General features: G+C 27.7%; 1 protein-coding gene and 1 long non-coding RNA gene across 2 annotated transcripts; one reads left to right on the top strand and one right to left on the bottom strand.

Moving 5' to 3' along the window:
* Positions 1 to 3920: 3920 nt before the first annotated feature.
* Positions 3921 to 21872, bottom strand: LOC141534540 (uncharacterized). The gene is made up of 3 exons (XR_012480431.1): positions 21780 to 21872; positions 4663 to 4961; positions 3921 to 4253 (listed from the first exon to the last, which is right to left on the bottom strand). It is a non-coding gene; the product is annotated as an uncharacterized LOC141534540 (long non-coding RNA).
* LOC141534818 (scavenger receptor class B member 1) lies at positions 8438 to 18709 on the top strand. The gene is made up of 12 exons (XM_074254395.1): positions 8438 to 8628; positions 9771 to 9887; positions 10658 to 10740; positions 12551 to 12642; positions 13444 to 13604; positions 13797 to 13941; positions 15123 to 15323; positions 15803 to 15963; positions 16052 to 16338; positions 16446 to 16564; positions 18158 to 18283; positions 18368 to 18709. Exons 3-12 carry the CDS (start codon positions 10707 to 10709, stop codon positions 18656 to 18658), a joined length of 1617 nt encoding a protein of 538 aa, XP_074110496.1. The 5' UTR covers positions 8438 to 8628; positions 9771 to 9887; positions 10658 to 10706; the 3' UTR covers positions 18659 to 18709.
* Positions 21873 to 22025: the final 153 nt, after the last annotated feature.

Here is a 22025-nt window from a genome sequence, read left to right as displayed (position 1 = left end):
AACTGAAAAATTCCATATGTATTGACTTACAAAAATTTTTTAATATTTTTTATCGGAAAGTACATCTAAAAACAAAAATTTTAAAAAAAAAAAGGTACCTAAATGTTTAGTTTTGAAAAAGTTATGGTTATTTGAAAATAAAAAAGCCATTTTTTTGAAAAATTCATAACTTTTTTGGAGTTAGGTAAAAAAATTCAAAAAAATTCTGAGAACCGTTTTTTATAGGGTAGAAAAGGATGGAAAACTTTCGGCCAAATCGAAAAGGGTCGGGGTCAAAAGTGGTCGATTTGGCATGGAATACCCCATATGCAGTAATAAAATATATTTCAATAATTCAAATAGCTAAGTAGAATTTTTCAGTTAGATTCCAGCATGCAGCGCAGCCGGTAATGATCGAGACTTTCACGCAGACGAACCAGGTTCGATTTCCACTTCCACTTAACCTTCAAAATTTTTTCAGAATATCCGACTAGGATCGATGCTCCTGTGCTACATCTTCTACTACTTGACTTCATAACGCCAATACGACTATAGGAATCAAAAATTCTACGGCATATCGGCTAAATTTTTAGTTTTTTTTTTTTTTTTTATTTTAACATACTCAGCCGATGATCAGCCATTAACGGCCCGATAACTTTTTTCATAATCGGCCGATAATCAACTGCCGTTAATGGGCCGTTGTTATCATTTGGACATTCAGCCGTCCGTGGGCCATTAAAAGTCGCCAATGATCGGCCGTCAACCAGTATCCTTCGCCCGTCGATGGGCCATCCGAGGGCCGGTTTTCGAACTTTGTATGGGTAACCCAAACTCACCCCTTCTTATTCTCCCTTTAGGCCCGAAGATCGAGACGCGCCAGTGCTATGTCGAATAATTATCGATATCCGGTGACTTATCGATTAAGGGTAATTTTACCCTGTTACAAGCCTTCAATTTGTAGTACAAAGTTAGGAAAATTCCCCAACGAAAACTTAGTTTCCTTGATATAATCAATTAAGTTTAAATCTACACGGATACATATATGTAATTCTAAAAAAAATTTTCCATAAAGTAGTTTCAAACTAAAAAAAACTGTACTTTAATTAAGATGACGGAATTCGAGCTCCATCAAAGAATAATTTAGTTCTGAAAAACGGTGCTTTGAGTTTGAAAAGCTCAAATATTAACCAAAAAATACATTTTAAGGCGCTTTAAATTCAAACTTAGCAGGAAGTTCTAGGGTTGGCCTGTGCGGTCAATCGATTTCCAAAATTTTTTCATTTGTTCGAATGAGTTCAAATAATGTACTTATGAAGAAAAAATTCTAAAAAGTTGCTCGGAAAATTTAAAAATTCTGGAAAAACAGGTTTTTTCTTTACAGGATTTTTCTATGAACTACCCGAGAAAAAATATTCAGACATGACCATGGCTGTTCATGTATGACCAGATCTGAAATTAGACATGATCATGCCTGCTCATGTTTGAGGCGTTATATACTTTAGGCCTGACCGTGACTGATCAGGCGTGAATAGACATGATCATACCTGAAAATTTCAATACGTTTAGGCATGCGTCTTATCATACGTTCATGCTTGGCCAGGTCTAGAACGTTAATTACTCATTGTTTTTGTTGCTCCTCCATCTAAATATTATTCTATATAGAGAAGAAAAATTCTCTTCAAGTTTAATCGCGCAATTTTGATTATACACAGTAAAAAATTTTGCGTCAATGCGTCAAAATTTTTTACTGTGTATAAATATAAACTATATGTAATTTCACATAGCTCCATTCATAATCATACACAATTTCACATAGCTCCATTCATAATCAAATAATCATATATAATTATTCATAGCTCTAATATATATTTATGTACAAACCCATGTACAATCATATGTGTATGAAAATATGTAGGTATTTTTTCTCGTGCACTCAGGAGATAAATCAATGAAAGAAGTTCTGAGTCATCAGTTGATAGAATAAATCATCATATTATAGAATTGAAAAAGTAGAGATCATATAAAAATTACCACTACGAATAAAAAAATTGACAAAAGGTTAGGGGAGCCTGGGGTATGACGGCTCCCTTAAGCCGATTTTCCCTATTTGTGGCTTTTAACCATCAAATTCATTTATTTGCCATCTACTTCGAACAAATCAGTCGAAATTTTGCAAAAAAGCGAAAAAAAATTTTTTTTTCTGGGGTAGAACGGCCCCTTCCCCAAAAAATCATATGAAAAAATTTTTTTTTACTAAAGCTATTACCATTAAAATCTAGAGATTCTTTTCCCAGAAAACATCGTCGAGGGAAATCCACGATTCTTACAAGTATTGAGTATCGCCAAGAACTCACAGAAAAAAAATCAACATGAAGAAAAAAAAATCAAATCAAAACAAAAAAAAAACATTTTAAATGTAAAAATGATGATTGCCATTGTCTGTGTTGCAATGGACTTTCTTCACAGTCCTCAGAGTTGTGGATTCAATGTAAAAATTGTAATAAATGGTCTTATGATTCTTGCGCAGGAATTGGCGAAGATTATACTGACGAATATGTTTGTGATCTTTGCGAATAATCGTACATTCATTAAAGTATCTCGATATGATTTCCTAATCATCGAACATTTATATTTCATGGTTTATTCAGAGTGTAATTTTTGTTATCGTCTTAAAAAATTGTTGTACATTTTATTGTTAAGCTCTTAATTAGTTTTAAATAGATAATAATTAAAAATATGATTCATTTCTTTTATTGCACTCCGTAAACCTACGTATATGGAGAGAAAACAATAGAACTTGTCCCTATTATGTAGATTGGTAACCATTACCATGTTACATATAGTAACGAAAATTTTTGTGAGAACTCTGGGTAAATTTGCTAACAAAAATCTTAGAAATTGTGGTAAAAATATAAGCAATCACTCATTCGATACGGAATTCAATTCTGAAAATAATGATGTTGTTTTTTCATTTTTTTGATAGAAATTTCAATTTGTTAATAACAAAAAACATAACCAAAATAAAAAATCTCAGTTTTTTTTAAATAACTCAATAACTATTGGTGATATCAAAAATCGGAAAATAGATTCTTAAAAAGGAGGAAATTTCTGAAAAAAAGTCTCGACACTCGGAACTCTAGCTTGAAAAACAATCATTTTTATTTAATTTTGAAAATAGGGTACTGCGCGACTTTTGTCACTCGGCCGCACCGATGCTAAAATAAGACAGCAGTTTATATTTTTATCACAATTTCTAAGATTTTTATTAACAAATTTACACCGAGTTCTCACAAAAATTTTCGCTATACTGTGTAGCATGCCCCTTGCGACTTTCAAATCATTCTGAAATCAGTCTGAAAAAATTCTGGAAACATTATGGAATTATGATGGTTCCAGAGTGTTTCCAGAGTGGTTTTGTGCCTATTTTCCAGCATGAAACCAGAGTGAACCTAGACCAAAGCCAAAGTGGAATCAAAGTGAACTCAGAATGAAATTAAAGTGGAACCAGAGTGGAATCAAAGTGAATCCAGAATGAAACCGAAGTGGAACCTGAGTGATACCAGAATGGAACCAGATTAGAATCAAAGTGAATTTTACATAAAATCAAGATGGCTTCAAAGTGGAATCAACATGGAATTAAAATGAAATCAGAGTAAAATAAAAATCAGATCAGAATTCATTCAGATTTAAACCAGCGTGAAGTCAACATGAAATTTGCAGGAGCCACAATGGAGTTAATAAAAATTAGATTAAACTGTCAGTAAATTTAGAATAAGTTCGGATAAAATCGAAATGAATTAAAATAAAACTACAGCAAAACTAAAGTCAGATCCGATAAAACTTCATAGGGATCTGAATGTGTAAATAATTTAATATAAACAATAAATTGCCTTCATTGCAAAAAATTAATCAATTATTAATATACTTCATAAAGTTTTTTCCATCTTTATTATATAAACGTACATAATAAGATGTTACATAGTGGAAAACGTATGCTTTAATAATTTTAATGATATATATTAATCAACATAATATTTGGTTTATAAAATTCTTTATTAAACTCTTAATTTTCTTTTCGTTTTAGCTGTCGACGATGATTAACAAGTACAGTATTTACGGCATCTTTTGGGCATTTCATGTACATTTTTTGCAGCTCCTCAGTGGTCCACAATTTTTTAGTTATAGCAGCAGCTCGGAGATTCATTTTTTTTTTTTTTTTAAGTAATAGTTGCTAACTCATCGCTCGTAAATTTCGTTGTTCCAATAGTAATGAACTATTGAAGGTAGATAAAAAAATGGTATTAATTATTTTGTATTTTATAACAAATGATATGTGTAGAGTATATTAAAGAATCATGAAAATGATTTGTCGTTTATTTAGAATTTTAAATGAGTTGTAATTTCGTACTCGAAGAGAAAAAATTATTTTATTAATTGAAAAAATATTCTCGTGTTCGGAAATTAATTTCTTGAAAATTTCCATTACTAATTTTTTTTTTAAGTTCATTTTAACCTTTAGTAAATTTTTTATTCCAAAGTTTTTTATTTAAGGGAAAACAATTTTAGAAGTTTATACCGAAAATCCCGTTTTTTGATATTATATTGTGTGAAGTCCCAACAATATTTTGTTATTAAAAACTACTATTTTATGGTTTTACTATTATTTGAACATTATTACTTTACCTCTTCATCATTTTCGACCGTTATCGTTTCAATAAACTCCGGAATTTTATCTCTTTGCTGCGGTTGTTCCTGTGGAACTGTCACAGATTTAATTTTCCTCTGTTTTTTATTTCGGTTTTGCAATAGAGTCAATTGCTTTAATATTTTAATTTGTTCTAAATTTCCCATCCGGTCTCTTTTCATACGTCCCACTGGAGTGGAGTTTTGAAATATTTTGTCACAGGAGTAGTATCGGGACACTCATGAGTAGTCTCAGGAGCGTTTTCCTTTTCGCTTTCATCGACATCATGCACTGTATCCTTTTCAAAAATAAAAAAAAATTGAAATCAGTATGCCACATATATTTGTAATCATTAAAAAAAAGTCTATATTGCGTGCTTAATGGTTACCATTCTACATAAGAATAAGTTCTATTCTTTTTTCTCCGTGTACAAAAAAAAATACAGAGATGTTATTTAGCAATGAATTGGTAACATTAGTTTTCATTAATTGAAATCACTGGTTGAGTTTTCAGATTGAACTTTTTAAATACTCAATATCTTGAACCAGATCTTATTTTTATATTTTTATCAAGTCAAAATTATAAATATGAATTTCGTAAAGTCAGACATCCTTGGAGGAATTCAAATAAAACTTTGAGATTGGGTTTCTGTCTGGTGCAAAGAATACCATGATCAATAATTCATAATGTAATTATTACTGTTTTGATTTGAAAAAACTTTGTTTTCAATTTTTTATAAGCTATATAATTCTAAGTTTTCATTAAATTTTTTAGTCTAGTTAAATTCATTTTGATTCATTGACCTGAAAAGGCCTAAAATAATGAATTCTTTAAATTTGTAATTTTTTTTTTTTTCGAGTGGTCCATTATGCCCCATATATCATATTTTCGCCCAAAATATCATAAAAACATTATAGAAGTCATAACTTGAGGGAAATTGAAGAAAAAAATTTTTACCTTATTTTTAAGGGGGGCCGTCGTGCCCCAGGTTCCCCTAAATATCTCTGGAACCAATCAACCGATTTTGACGATCTTAGTGGCGATCGATGTAATTTTTTAAGTTCTAACAGTTATTTCATTGAATCAGAAACGATCCAAGAAAAAATGTCGAAGTTACGTAAGAAAAACACTATTTCCCAAATATTTCCTTCACAATATCTCACGAACGAATCAACCGATTTTGATCGCGTTGACTGCGATCGACGCAGTTTTCTAAGCTTAAGTGCTGAATAGTTTTCAGAATTAATGGATTCAGCAGATTAAAAGCTATTTCAAAAAAACCATTTGTGAAAAATTTGATTTTCAAGATTACTCAAAATCTATCGGCCCGAATTACCTCAAATAGTATAAAATATCTAGAGGCAAAAAAACTCTTTTGATTGCTGCCAATTCCGTTCCAATCGGTCATGCCGTTCAAAAGTTATGAAAGGCTTACACACACACACACACACACATACACACACACACACACACACACACACACACACACACACACACACACACACACTTCGTTTAGCGCAGCGGGGCTAAAATTGACGCTTTACGCCCGGAGGAGAAAAGATTAATTTTTTGCTTTTATCATTAAATGATTACTATCTGTTACAAATTCTATTATTTGGGTAGATGTTTTCGAATATCTATTCGTTGTAGTCGGTCTCACATTGTTATTTGCAAAAATATAATAAAAAATAAATTTTACGACTCTTTCAATATTTAAACAAGAAATCTACCTATCCATGTCGGGTGCGGCCGAATGGCGCTTTTTTGTTTTTTGTTCTGCGTATAGATTCTAGTTTCAGGTATTGTATGAAAGGCCCAATTTGGTTTTTTGATTTCACATTGATTTATTCACATAATTTCAGATTGATTTATCTGAAAGCTATTGCTGTTCAAATTTCTTCAAAGAAGTGTTTTACTGAATACAAGCTTGAAGAGCTCAGACGTATAACAGTTCTATTGCGGAGCTTGGAAAACTCAAAATAGCTGTAAAACAACGTTTTTGAGCTCAAAAGCGTCGTAATAGGTGAAATTTGAAGCACTTTTTGTTGAAAGTCAGCAGAAAGTTGCAGGGATGGTCTGTAGGGTCAACCGTTTTAATAATGTTTTTACTTAGATTTGAGCTCGAAAATATATGGAAATTTAGACGATAAGTGATGACTAAATTTGTGATTATCAACGCTTTTGAAGATTTGTTTATTCAACCTGAATACTTAAAAAATCGATCTTCTGTTTACTTTTTTAAAAATACTAGCCTTATGACATGATCATAATTTCTTCTTTAATTGAATAATATTGATCCTTTTTTTTATCTATACACAATTCAGTTATTCGCTAAAAGAAATCCACGAATTCAATTCAGGTTTCATAAGAGGATGTATAATATAATCAAGGTTAAAAAGACAGCGATAGATTTAACATTCTTTCGCCTGCGGGTTTGTAAGGTGTCTATCACAGAAACGTCATGAAAGTCATAGGTCAACGATTTAAGATTTTGTAATGAACTTTTTGCGTATTCTGACAAACCCTTACATACATCAGTAAATAATTGGCGATTCATCTCTTCTTCTCCGGATTGCGCACAAGTTTTTTTCATTTTGACATAGCTCTATAATTTTAAAATATCATGTGATAATTGAAGTAAAAAATAATTATACATGGCCGTGAAAAAATATACATAATTTAGGACATGATAATAAAATGTATGTTTACTTAATAAATCTTTGAATCTTGATCTCCTACATGAAACTCTTCTATAAAGTCTAGAACTTTTCTGAAATGATAATAACAACAACAACAATAATAATATTATTCATAGTTCAGTAATTTGTTTACAGGTAATTTTTTCTTCAAAGATACTTACTGCTACACAAAATAAATAAATATTGACTAATTAGTATTTGTCACGATTATTTACTTAACTATCAATGTGTAATATTAATTTATTAAGTAATTATAATAATAAAAAATCTTTTTAATTAAGAAAAACAATAAACAATTTATATTAAAGTGAGAATTTACTGTAAGACAGTTAATCAGTACTTTCATTTAAATTAATAAACAACCTTTTATCAATTATAATTGATTTATAAAAATTGAATTAAACAATTGTGTAGGATATTAATTTAAAAGTTGAACTTTTTTATTTCACTTAATTATAAATCAATATACTTGTTTATCTTTAAAAGTATATAATTACAAGTTGTTTAATCATTTTGAATTCCATAAAACAACGGTAAGTAAAAAAATAACTTAACATTTACGCAATAAATATGTATGGTCTCTAAGAAGTAGTATACAGACATGCATAATTTTTGCTTTATTTGTTGGATATTAATTATCACATGAATTTACGATATGACGAGACAAAACAGTAATGCTTATAGAATCAGAAAAGTTATTAAACATTAAATCTATCTCTTTTCGATCTTCATGTTGTCATCATGAACTTTATTATCTTTTTTTTTTTTTTTTTTTTAATTATAATAATTAATGCCAATAAAGTATAAAAGATTAAAATCAAAATTTTCTACCCATTAAAGCTTTAAAAAAAAAAAAAAAAAAAATAATAGTATATGTCTTTTAACATAATTCCATTATATGGAATTTAATGTTAAAAGTGAGAGACGTTAATAGTAATTAATAGAAAGAACTTAACAGTGATAACAGTGATTGAGTCATAAATTAAATTTATTAAGTTCAAGTGTTTGAAACTCAATATTATTTCAGCAAATTAGTTGAATTCTAAACACAACTTCTACTGGGCTCAAATCAAGGACGTGTATAAGTTTATCCATTTTAAGCTGTCTCGATTTTGTTTTAATTGAAGTTGAGTTATTAAACAAAGTCAGGATATTAAAGTATTTGAATAAAGTGAATTATTTGTTTAATTATTCAAATTAAAAAGACTCGAGGAAACAATATGTTTATTCTTACTTGAAACGAAGTGAAAATAAACATTTTTTACGGTAAATAAATACATTTTTTTCCGTGTTTTTCTTCAAGTTATTAACAAGTAGTCAATTATCAAGTTCATTGTATTTTGTACCGTTTTTGAAGTACAGTTGAGGAAAAAAAGTTTCTTCGAAAAGATATTTGAAGATTTGTATTTTTCTTTGTGCTTTGATTTTGTCGCGTGATTTAATTTTTTAACGAAAATTTTTCGGATTGATTTTTATGGTCCAACGTTCCCTTACTTGATGCAATCATTACATCGATTCATAAAATTATATAAATTCATTTTATGAAAGTATCCATATTACGTTTTTACAAATGAATTTATATGATTTTATATGTCGATGTAAGTCAGTTATCATTCCGTATATTTTTAACACTATATAAAAACTTGTTTTTCGAGTACATTCATTTATAAAAAAATATATTTATAATTTATATATATACTAATACATGAGCAAGCACATACCTATTTATTAAATCAAATGTAATACAGCATTTTTGTTCCTAACTAATAAATTTTTTAAAAAATTTGAAATTTATAAGCAAAAATCATTTTATATTTATAAACAATTAAATAATGTAATTAAATTATTTTTAAATTTTAATAAATTTCTGTTGTTCTTATTATTATTAATTATTAAAAAATCGATAAAAAATATTATATGAAAAGACCGGAATCGGTTAAAATCGGCAGAGATCGTATCAGAGGTTTCTGGAGAGCAAAAGAAAGAGAAAGAGACAAAGAGAGTGAGATGGAGACCCGGTACCAACCATCTCCTTGGCCAATACGAGCAATGCAAAGATGTTATTAACGGCTGTCGATTAACAGTTGAGCTATAACACTAATATTGGTGATAGGTAGTAGGAAAAGGGTCGTGGGGTTACCAGCCATCCGATACTATAAAATCAAGTTGAATCAATTTATCGGCTTTTAAATTCATGACAGTTACGTTATACGGCGTTTGAACTAACGTTACCTGTTACCGGTTTTTACAATTAATAGGCTTACTTAATTTGGATTACGATATTTTATTCCCTCTTTACTTTTTCGCTGAAATTTCATTGGTTACATAAAAAAACGTTTACTTGTTTTACCACGAGACGTTAATTTTATCATCATTATCGCTTTACTCTTAGCAATTTATCGTTCCAGGACGATTCATCTTGTACATAAAAGGTTTAATTTTGGTGCAAGTGCATTTTTATGATAAATTTTATTCTACCAAACCATTACCGGCATGATCTTGGAGTAATTCACCTACCTATCAAGGTAAATCATTCTTATTATTCTCATTAACAATTTGTTTTTTAATCTTTGATTGTTATATTTTTAAATGATATATTTTAAAATTGTGACTGAAAGTGATAAAATAATTAGAATTCAATTCATACATGTATATTACATTTTAAGTTCTTCAATTAAAACAAATTTTTAATTGTCAAATGTTTCTATTTAATTGTAAACTTTATTAGATGTACTTATTACTGAACATTAATTTTTTCATTCATTTTGTTCTGCACCAAGATAATGAATTTTTTATTAAAAGTAGTTCTTAACGTCAAACAATTTTTTGATTTGTTTTAAATTTTCATTAAAACATGTATTATATTCAAGAATTGTGTGTTGGTCTTATATAGAATTACTTTCTCAAACAAAATATTTATGTGGATAAATTAAATTCCTTGATTGTTTATATAATCAGATTCTTTAAAGTTTAAATATTAAACACGGCTTGTAGACATTTTACTTCCTTAATTGAAACAAAAAATTCATAACAAATGATACATTTGAGGTAATATTGCCAGAAAAAAATCATTTAAGTTAATGATTTAGTCTTCAGCTGTTGATTTGTTTCATTAAAATATATAATTGTTAGTAACGTACAATTGATTGAAAAAAAAAAATAAATAAATAAATAAATAAAACAAACTCATTATTGGATAGTGTTTATTTCTTTTCTTTCATTTGTAAAATCAATTAATTAAGTGTAGAACTCATTTAACCATAAGAATATTAATACACATTAATTTTTTTTGTAGAAATTTCGAAGAAGTTCCACGATAGAATTCACAAATATCTATTACGATAATGAAGACCTCACAGCAACTTCAGGAATTTAAAAGTGAGTTTTTCAAAGTTCGTTGAACAAAAAATTGATTGAATATTAGTCACATTGCGATTAAGTGTTTCACGTGCAAAATGAAAAGATTTTAAAAATAATTTTTTATGTTTAGAAAAAAATGAAGTAAAAAGACGAAGGTAATAAATAATTACTACTGACAAACGTCGATATGTTTGATGTTAATTTCAATTCGTCGCTCGTACAGTAAAATCTCAGATATGCGACACTTTTTTTTGCTTTAAAATCTTATGCTAAATAGGTTTTTATCAAATAAAAAAATTTGAATGAAATGTCATGATGCGAGAATTAATGATTCACATCGTGTAAAGTATGGTAATAACAACTGAGAAAAATAGACATTAATTAAGATATTATCATTTCATTATTAATCGCTGTTATTTATAAAATCGATAGTAATTTTTATGTAATAAATAATTTAAATGTTAATTGATATCACCAATAATGATAATTATATCATAGACAGTAAATTATTAATGAATTCATGATGATATTCGACGTTTTTAACATAAATTACGCATTTAATAAGTCAAATAAAAAATATATATAAATTGATCATACAATAAATGGAAACGGAAATTTTTGTGAAAAATTTATGTAAAGCAATAAGTTCAGTATTTTAATCAGCTCATTCCTGGGCTGTGAGTGGGAATCCAGTTTTTTACATCTTAACGTAATGTTCTGGATGTGTTCTATTTTTTTTTAATTTCTTTTTTAAATTTATACTTAGTAAAATATGTATTGCAGTTTTTTTTTTATTATACTTTTACTTAAAGCTTTGACAATTACATTTTTCTGAAACAAGTGGATATTTTTTTACTCAATGCTTCACAAAAATTAAATTAATAAAAATAATATTGTAAATTTTTTGATTTAAAAAATCATTAAAATTAAAAAAAAATATATGTGATTGGTTTACTTAAGTTTAATTATATTGATTTTTCGATTTCTGATAATCAAAAATATATTAAGTCGCGGTTGTAGACAATGATCCTGAGCCGGCGAGAATATCGATATCGATTCGCTGTTATTGTAAACATGTTGCTATTCTTTATGAATAAGAAATGTTTTTTCCCATACTTAATATAGTATTTATTCAGTTATGATGGATCTTTAACAAGTTTTTATTTATCACCAATTATTCTTATAGTGATTGGGAATGTTGTGTCACAATAAATGTAAGCCAAGGTAAACAGAAAACTGGGACGCACGAACGATATTTGCGATTGAAAATCGTTAAATATGCTCCGTTTTTTTTTTCAACCTTTTTTTCGATCTGATAGTTAACCTTGGAGAATAAAAAATAATTTGATTAATTAGAAAAAAAATTCCGAAGTATCGATTGATGATAGATGCCATTTGAATATTGTGTCTAACAACAAAAGTTATTTAATCAAGTTTCTTCACACTTACATCGATTTAATTTCAATAACTCTTGATAAATTATGATAAACTATTATCGCATCGATAAATCATAATTTTTTTTTTAATTGAAACTATTTTATCATGTCAGGTTATTTAATTATAAACAAGTGCACGATCTTTTTAAATAACGATCAAATATTAATGCAGTGAGAGTTAATGAGTTATAATTATGTTTTATGTCATTACAGTTGAAGATTAAATAAATTGCCCCGGGTGAATGGTCTTAATTCAAGGCAATATTATTGATCTTGGCATTTAATTTTAGCATTTTATCATTAACTCTCAGTTTTAAGAGTTTGGTGACAACATTATATATTACCCTTTAATGATAAATGTATTTATTATTGTAATTTTTTTCTTTTTCCAGAATGTCTTATTATATTTATGATAGGCATCATCTGTACTATTTTATCATGTACAATCTACGCTTTAGATCCAATAAATATTGTTTTTAAATGGGTAAGTCCATATCTTTTATTAACAAAAATAAATATTTCTTAAATGGTTCAAAAATTAGCTAGCTTAAAAATGTTTGAAAAGTAATTATAATAAATATTTTAATAAGAATATGTATTGAGCCAGATTATGCAAGGCAACAGATAGAAACTTTGCGTTATTTTTTGTGAGAAATGGTTGGGACTCAAGTCGAAAAGCTAAACGTCAAAGAGTTTTCTTAGTATTCGAATGTAAAACAAAATAATTAATTTTTTGCGGATATTTATACACTGATAAAAAAAATTGACTTGACTCAAGAGCCAAACTCTTGAACCAAGAATACCATTTTGAAGAAAATGATTTTCTTGAATCAAAAGAATAAATTCTTGAGGTAAGAAATTATCCTTGGTCTAAGAAAATTTTCTTGTTTCAAGAATTTATTTTCTTGACTCAAGAAAATCATTTTCTTCAAAATGATATTCTTGGTTCAAGAGTTTGGCTCTTGAGTCAAGTCAATTTTTTTTATCAGTGTAGTGATCTTTATGGTTATTTTTTTGACAATCAAATTTCAAAAAAAAAAAAAAAAACATTTTGGTTGATGATAAAATTTGCTAATTCCAATAATAATGTAATTTGTACAGTTCAGATTTGAAATGCTTTACTACTAAATCAATATTTTAAAAACATAACGTTTGAGTGTAGGATACTTTATCCAATAACTTGAAAAATTTCTATTTTTATAGCAAAAGTTAAAAATACTTTTGATCGTTTTTTAGGTATTCAAAATACTGAATTTTTAAATGAATAACTAATGGTAATTTTCAGAAATTAACAATGACCCCAACGTCAACAGTTTTTCTGATGTGGAAAAAACCACCCGTTGACGTATTCCTCAAAGTATACGTATTTAATATTACGAATGCTGAAGCATTTTTGAATAATGAAGAAAAGATGCGAGTTCAAGAAGTTGGACCTTATGTGTATCAGTATGTATTGTTATATTATATGAATAATAATAATCAATAATCTTTAGAGTTCAGAATTGATTATCTAATTAGAATATACTGTCAATAAATTTTTGCTTTTCAATTTCGTTCGAAAGGTCGATTGTTAACGTTTACATTAAATGACATATTCATAGATTAAAATTTTCTAATTTTACTACTATATATTTGCAGAGAAGTTTTAGAAAATACCAAAATCGTGTGGCATGATAATGGCACCATCACTTATATACCCAAACGAACGGTCATTTATCGTCCAGATATGTCAATAAACGATCCTAAGAAAGATATTGTTACTGTGACAAACATTCCATTTTTGGTAAGATTAAAATACCTTTCAATTGATGTACATAATCAAGTAGAGAATAAATAGTTATGTGAGCTTCAGCTACGTATAAATTCACGAAAAAAGTCAAATATCTCTGATTTAATTGATTTTGTATACACTTAACACAAAAATCATAGAATGTAAAAAACCTCCCAATTTTTAAATGATTTTTAATAAGCTGAGACTTTCCAAGTTTTTAATTTTCAAATTTTGGATTCAAAATTTTAACAAGTCAAACATTAACAGTTTTTGAGTGATCATAAAAATTCAATGTGGATTTTTTCCAGATAATTTATTTTTTTTTATATTATTAGTTTTCAATATTTTTATTATTTTGAACAAGAAAACTCCTGTTTAGTTGTAGAAATGTATTACTCAAGAAATAATAATGATGATAAATTGTAATAAATTAGATTCTGACATCAATTACCCCGGGAGTTTGGTAGATTTACAAATGTTCCTAAATAAATAAAATTTATATCTTAATGTAAAGTATGTGTCTCTAGAGGGTTGGAATTAAGTCATTTTAATCATTTTTAGCCGAATTAAATTGTTTTGAACCTTTTGTACGTAAATTCCTGTGGTGAAATAGTGTTAACTATTTTGAATCAATAAAATTTCAATAAAATTATTTTTCAAATTAAAATTCTGTCATGGTTGGAAAAAATTTTCATTATTTTCAAACAAAATTTGGAAAAAATTCATACATCCTTTTCTGACCAATTTTTAATCAACAAATAAATTTCAATTTCAGCAAATTGTTATTCACGGATCTTTTCCATTAACGCGACCTCTTTCCCGTTATCAGGAAAAATTTTTTTTTTGCACAAATAAGTTCTCGATTGTTATTATTAAAACAATTTTGATCAAAAGTTATAATTTTCTTATAAAATGACGGTTTCCGAAATCCTCAAAAAGTAATTAATACTGTGATGAACTAATTAATGACGGGTTATAACCATTATTAAAAATATTTGTAAAAAAATATAGATATATCTGTTTTTAAATTCATTTGTAAAGTCAAGTCAAAATGACTATTTGGAATTAGTTTGTCTGTTGCGAAAAATATTTTTTCCTCAATCATTACAATTCATTCTCATCAGAGATAATGCATGTATGATTTTATGTATTTAAAGATGTATTTTTCTAATGACTGTATTTTTATTTCATAGGGGATTTCCTCAGCTCTTGCTGACGCCGGATTTTTCGTAAACTATCCATTAGTACAATTAACTAATTTATTGGATACTAAACCAATTGTAAATATGACTGTGTATGAATATTTTTGGGGCTATGAAGATCCATTAGTCCGTTTAGCTAGTGGCATTGTTCCAAATTTTATAAACTTCCAGAAATTTGGACTTCTTGACAGGGTTAGTATCTAAAATAAATATTTAAAAATTTCAAATATCATTGACAATACTAAGAATAAAATATGATTATCACACTACACGAAGAATCAAAGGTATACACAATGTATACATTTGCAATAATTATACACGATTTATTTCTCTCTATTATATTTGTGTTAATAAAGTTCACTGAAGTTTAAATTAATAAGTAAAGAAAATCTCAATTATGCGGCTAAGCCCGTTTATATTTATATTGCGTCAATGAATACATGCGTCACATGAGTTTTGTTGCAATAATTCTTGTTACCTTTCACTACCTGTATTACTATGGTTTTACCATGATCCTTCACTTTTATTAATTCGAAAATAAAAAATGCAATGTTTATTTCAACAACTTAAGGCTAAAAATATTTGTTCATATATAATATGTCTAGGAAATAAGCATATTACTTACCTGTCTGTTTGAATGAACTTTGAACACATGAATATTATTTTAACAGATGTATGACGAAGGCGATAATTTGGTGAACCTGAATATTCAAAAAAATAAAAATATGTCTGATGAAAATGGCCGGTATTTGAGTATTCAAAACTATAATGGTAGTCCTGGCTTAGCACACTGGGGATATCAGGAAGAGGAAGGCAATGAAACTATTCCAGGGTAAGATTTCTAATACATCCACTAAACGCCTAAACCCTTATATAGCAAAAATTCATGCAATAGTATTGCATAATAAATTTTTTTACAGTAATACTATTTGTAACCGGATTAGAGGAGCTACAGAAGGTACACTTTTTCCATTGAATCTCGATAAGAGTGCAGTATTTCGAGTGTTTAGAAAGGCGTTCTGTCGAGCGCTCCCAATAGTTTTTAAGAATGAAGTGACAACATCTTCAGGGTTGACCGGATGGGAATATACTTTATCGGACAATTTTCTTGATCCACCTGACATGAATCCTGAAAATGAATGTTACTGTCGTAAGATGAAAAAATGTTTGAGAAAAGGTCTCTCTGATCTTACGCCTTGCTATTACAGTACGTTGATTATTTCTTGTTATTAATTTTTTAAATAAAAAAATACTTGTAATTATAGCATTTATTAATTCTGAAATTTACTTAATTTTATTTTTATTTTTTTTAAGACATACCAGCAGCAGTGTCATTGCCACATTTCCTGAACGCTGATCCAAGTCTTCTACAAGACATCGAAGGTCTTCAACCAGACCGTGAGAAACATCAAACAAGAGTTGTACTCCAACCGGTTAGGATAATTTTATTTAAATGCAAAATTATAATTTTGCATAAATTTTGATCGTAGTAGAGTAGTTAATTTTAAAGCGTTATTTAATATTGAATATTTTACTCGTACATAAAATGAGTATCCGCTGAGATTAGCTAAATTACCAGCTTAGAAGGCTGTCAATATTAATTAAGATATATTCTTATAGGTCTGATTATAGATTAACTTGAGAGAACCGATTAAAAAATCGAGACAAATCGGTTAATTAAAAAATTTATCGAACTTAACTCTTATACCATAATCCAGCTGCATCTTTGATCTTTAGATTCCTTCGCGACCTTTGAAATGTCTTCCAGTAATTGCGCTGACCATACTAATCGTTAATTCACATTTGGAAAAACTTTTATTTGATGATTAATTTAATTATAGGAGTCCAAATTTCAACAACTTTTATTTTTGACGCTGACTATATGAATTGTAAAATATGATTGACCGCGTAAATCTATCGATGAAACTTTCCGTTATTTTTGAGTTTTAAAAAAACTATCGGTGTACTATATTGAGATTTTTGAACTTGAGGAGTTATTCTGCTTTGGCACTTACAAAATTTTGAATTTTTTTTTTTGCATTTTTCGAAAGTAAATATATTCAAAAATATTATTATAAAATTTTAGAAAGATCGGAGCATTCCAACTGTGCTTTTTCGTACGTTCAATGCTACTACCTGATCGCGCTTGTTCATCCCAGTCGGTGCGTGTACCAGAACGTTTCTGAACCGCTTGTTGAAATAATCTCAGAAAATTCTGAACCGATCATTATGAAATTTTAACTGCATATTTAGTACACTTATCGCTATATCCCGTAAAAGAACTATTGCGAAATTTATATTTTTTAAAAAATTTTGTGCCAAAAATCACGCCAAAAAAAGGTACTTTTTTTTTGCCCGACATTTTGTTATTTTTGCATAAAAATTAATACTTATGCCACGAGATATAATCATTGTCATAATTCATATAACCATAAAACCATTCATAAATCTAAAACCATATGACTTTTGTGTTTCACATAAACCGTTGTTTAGATTTTTTTAACAGCGCGGACCTGTCCAAGTCTTGAGGATTCCTGCTTAACTATCGTTTTTGTAATTAAAAAGAGTTTAAATTGCAAAAAAAAATTTTTTTATTGCAGTTTATGAGCGTTTTTATCAAACTAAACAAGTTGTATACCATTAAACATAAAGTATTCTCAAAAAAAAAAAATTAATAGAAATAGTATTTTTTCACTTGTCCAAAGTAGAATAATCCTTTAAAGAAATCAATTACAAATTCGAGTATGATTTCAAGTTTTCGTTAATTTTTAAATTTTTAAATGTAAAACAATTTAATTTTGTAAAATAGTAATCATCTGTATGGATTAGGTGATCTTAATTAGATTTACAGCATACACTGAACTCAGAATATATGAAAAGTTGGATTTTTTAAACTTTACGATCAATAATTTACCTAAGAAGCACTTAAAATGTTTATTATTATTATTATTTTTTTAATTTTTTATTAGTAATTGTTTTCATGTTTTATTTTGATAATAAGATAATGATTTAATTTTCAATTTCAGTCCATTGGTATACCAATCGATGTCAATTCAAGAATACAAACTAATCTTGTAATGAAAAAAATGACTTATAATAAAAGGCTTGAACCGTTTAGTAATCTCGCCATACCATTATTTTGGAATGATTTAGTATGTATCAAAAAGAAAAAAAATTAGCTCTCATTTTTTGAATTTTTAAAGTCATAATTTATTTTTCTTTTTATTTACTTTCAGGAAATTCCATCAATTAGTCCTGATCTTCTAATGACAATGAAGTTATTACTACAAATTGGACCTATTGTGCAAACAGCAATAATCTGTCTACTTGCAATAGCTGGAGGAACAACGTTTTTATTATCATTAATAGGTATGTTATGGATATTGAATCAACAAACTGAGCAACATAGTGATGAAAGAAGAGATAGTGTTGACTTAAAGATACCACTTGGATACGGTCAATATACAGCCATACGCATTTTACCAGCAATCAAAAAAATCACTTCAAAAACAGATCTTTTTGGTTAAAATACTTTATTGTAAAATATATTTATTTATAAACACTAGTTATAATTTCAATGTCTGTATAGATTTTTCTTCTACTTTAATGCACTTAATCCTCACATATAACGTAATCCGAGAAAAAAAATTGTCATGTCTGATTATCAAAGTGACGCAAAAAACAACTTTTTTTTCAAGCTTTCTATAAAAATGTGTTAATCAATCATTATTCTCAACTAAAAATTTTTAGCCGTCACGCAAAATTTTTAGAAGACGAAAAAAATCTGATTTTTTTCGTTTTTAATTTAAGGTAAGCTTTTTAAATTGAATATTATAAAAAGAAGAAAAGGTCAATAAAATTAAAATAGTCGGTTTTTTGCGTCACTATTAGTAATGAATGCATTTAATAGTTTAATAGAATTTTGGAAATATGTCTAGTCGGATAAAAAGAGCACTTGTTTATTTCAAATTGTTTGTTTACACAAATTGCCTACATAACAGCTTGTAGAAAAAAGTTTCACTCTCATGAAATATTAAAAAAATCGTCAACGTATAATATTATGATTAGTACAAAATGCATATACTGATAAACGCGAAACTCTCAATAATTAGTTGCCTGCTTCTTAATTTGATTACGAATTTTATTACGAAATCTTCTTAAAATTTTTTGAAACACAAAGTATTTAATGATAGTTCATCATTGAAGAATTATATGTTAAAAAGACATATATTTTGAATAAGTTTTACATAGAAACATACGCATAATCTTTGATGGGCATTTATGAAATAAAATAATTGATTTTTACAGGTCAATATATATTTATTGTAAGACAATATCTATAATTTATAACTTATAAGTCTATTTTTTATGGATTTTTTTTATTTCTATTTGATTTGAAGATTAAAAAAGAAAAGTTCAAAATAATGCAACTTGTAAAAGTTAAATAGCATCAGAAATGATCAATACTTAAATGGGTAAGCTTATTGATCATGAATTTTTATCGTTGATAATATTGCATTCATAAAATTTATTAAATGCAATTGTTAATTAGATGAATGTTCGAGAGATATTGTAATTCAAATTGTTCAAAAAAATGTTTTACCAATAGTTCTATTAGGTTTTTAGTAGATTTTATAGAAATCTAACTCTATTGCAATGGTCTTCATGACGAAACTTTTGAAAAATTTTGCTTTATTCCGATTTAACTCGACGAGCTGAGTCCGAAAATACATATGGTTCAAAAGTTTATATATATATATACATGATATAACGCGGCTTGTCATGACGATAGTGTCGTCGATTTACAATGTATCTTTACCAAACTCAACATACTTATTCTACAGATAGATACCGAGGTCAAGTTTAAAGATGAGCTTAATCAGTCAAGTAATTTAGAAATGCCATGATTTCAAAATTTTCAAAATCATAAAAATGTATATTTCTTCATTTTCGTACTTGAATAACTTTTGAATGGGATAGTATATCGAATTTCTGTAAATTGCATCTGAAATCTCTTTAAATAAGCTTTAATTCGAGTAACATATCATATGTGTAGTCCTAAAATTATGTCCTATTCCGTTATGCCAATTATGAAATTTTTAGTAGATTCTAAAAAAATCTAACTATTGTAATGGTCCTCATGACGAAACTTTTGAAATATTAACATAAATATAATAATAATACTTATTATCCTAAGGTGGGAATAACAAGATTAATTAAGCTCATCATCGAACATGACCTTCATATTTATCTGTAGAATAAGTATGTTAAGTTTAAAAAATGATCCGTATTCATTATGGCTATCGTCGTTTCCGATCAAAGTAATTTTTGGATTTTTACATTTATTATAAAATCTACTTCCATTTTGGCTGGCGAATGATACTTTTTGAGTTTAAAAGTGTCTAAAAGATGTATTTTTGAGTTCTAAGAGCTCATAACTTGGAAATAGGAAATTTTTTAAGTGATTTTAGTTTAAAAATAGCGAGAAGTTCCAGGGATGACCTGCAGGGTCAACATACTTTCAGATTTTTTCTTTTAGATCAAGATAATGTTTTTATCAGTGCCGTTATGCATAACTAAGTATATTTTTGAATAAAATAGAAATAGTTTCATGAAAAGGAACAAATTATTGGAATGAAATGACAGTGCAGATATTCTTGGTTCAAATAAAAAATACTCGCTCACGAACTCAAAAATCATCATAGATGAAATAAATATTCATGTAATTAATTTTATAGGATGTCGGCCTAATCAGTACCAAGCACAAAGATCTAGAACAACTCATATATTATAAATTCGTAATTTTAGCCAATCTTTTAATTTAATTTTGCTAGATCTCCCAAATGGTTTGATATATGTGGATTTAAAAAAATTTTTCATATTTTCAACAATTTACTAAAAAGTTTTTTGGAAGAGCGATATTTTGCAAACTACTTTTCAACCTATCAGATATTATGCGCAAATATGTATTAGTGAGACACGGTAAGTAGAAAAAACGCTCGCAACGCAAAGTTATATTTTAAAAAAGCAAAATACTACTGTTTTGAATTTTTTAACATATTTTATGTGGGAGTACTTTTCCACTCTCAAAAAGTTTCTGTTAACCACCATACTCTTTGGGCTATAAAATCCTTTCCCCGGCATTCAAGGAGCTGATGACGTCACGGGACTTCAAGAACAACGCTGTGTTAGGAAAGTTAGCACCCTCGAGAATCAAGGGGCACGAAGCAGATTTTCCTCAGTCCCTCTGAGATACGCACATCAATGATTTATGACACTTGTCCTATTTTTCTCTATTTAACGTATCGCATTATTGTAATCGCGGAGTACCATCTTGACATTTATATTTATAAACGACTTTAATTATTGTATCACTTTACGGATAACTATATTCTACGGGATTGATTAGTTATTGTGAAACTTAATTAACTTCATTCGGATATTGTAAAGAGTATATTTATAACTTGAATAAATTGTTAAACGAAAGAAATAGACTACTACATTTATTACTTGATGAATAATAATATAGGGGAGTTATTAATTCAGTTGCTAAGAATAAACAACAATTGGATTCCAACAAAAAATCAATGTATTAATAAAACTGATGGTTTAGAATATATGCAAAATGAAAATAACAACAATATATACCTTCAGCATCATAATATTTATATGATTTTTTAAAATTATGCACATATTTACATTGACATTGATTCAATATAATAAACATTCAATCTGTTTAAAAATATATAAACTGCGTAAACTTTGTTATAATTACAAAAATATTTTGTTATCATTTCGTAAATAAAAATTCAGTGATATAGAATGATTTGCATCTTTTTATACTAACACTTATCTTTAGTAAACATGCAATTATATACTTTAAGTATCATGTTA

This window comes from Cotesia typhae, unplaced genomic scaffold (genome assembly GCF_013202065.1).
Source record: "Cotesia typhae breed Kobodo isofemale line unplaced genomic scaffold, CoteBio_Ctyphae scaffold_13, whole genome shotgun sequence".
Taxonomy (NCBI): Eukaryota; Metazoa; Arthropoda; class Insecta; order Hymenoptera; family Braconidae; genus Cotesia; species Cotesia typhae.
The sequence above is the reverse complement of the archived record's forward strand: the minus strand, read 5'-3'. Positions and strand labels throughout refer to the sequence as shown.

What these genes read in the sequence shown, in the direction of transcription:
- LOC141534818 (XM_074254395.1), top strand. Translation starts at nt 10,707, where the DNA reads ATGAAGACCTCACAGCAACTTCAGGAATTTAAAA. An exon ending in GCAACTTCAGGAATTTAAAA is followed by an intron (nt 10,741 to 12,550) that starts GTGAGTTTTTCA and finishes TTCTTTTTCCAG; the next exon opens with AATGTCTTATTATATTTATG. An exon ending in TCTTACGCCTTGCTATTACA is followed by an intron (nt 16,339 to 16,445) that starts GTACGTTGATTA and finishes ATTTTTTTTAAG; the next exon opens with ACATACCAGCAGCAGTGTCA.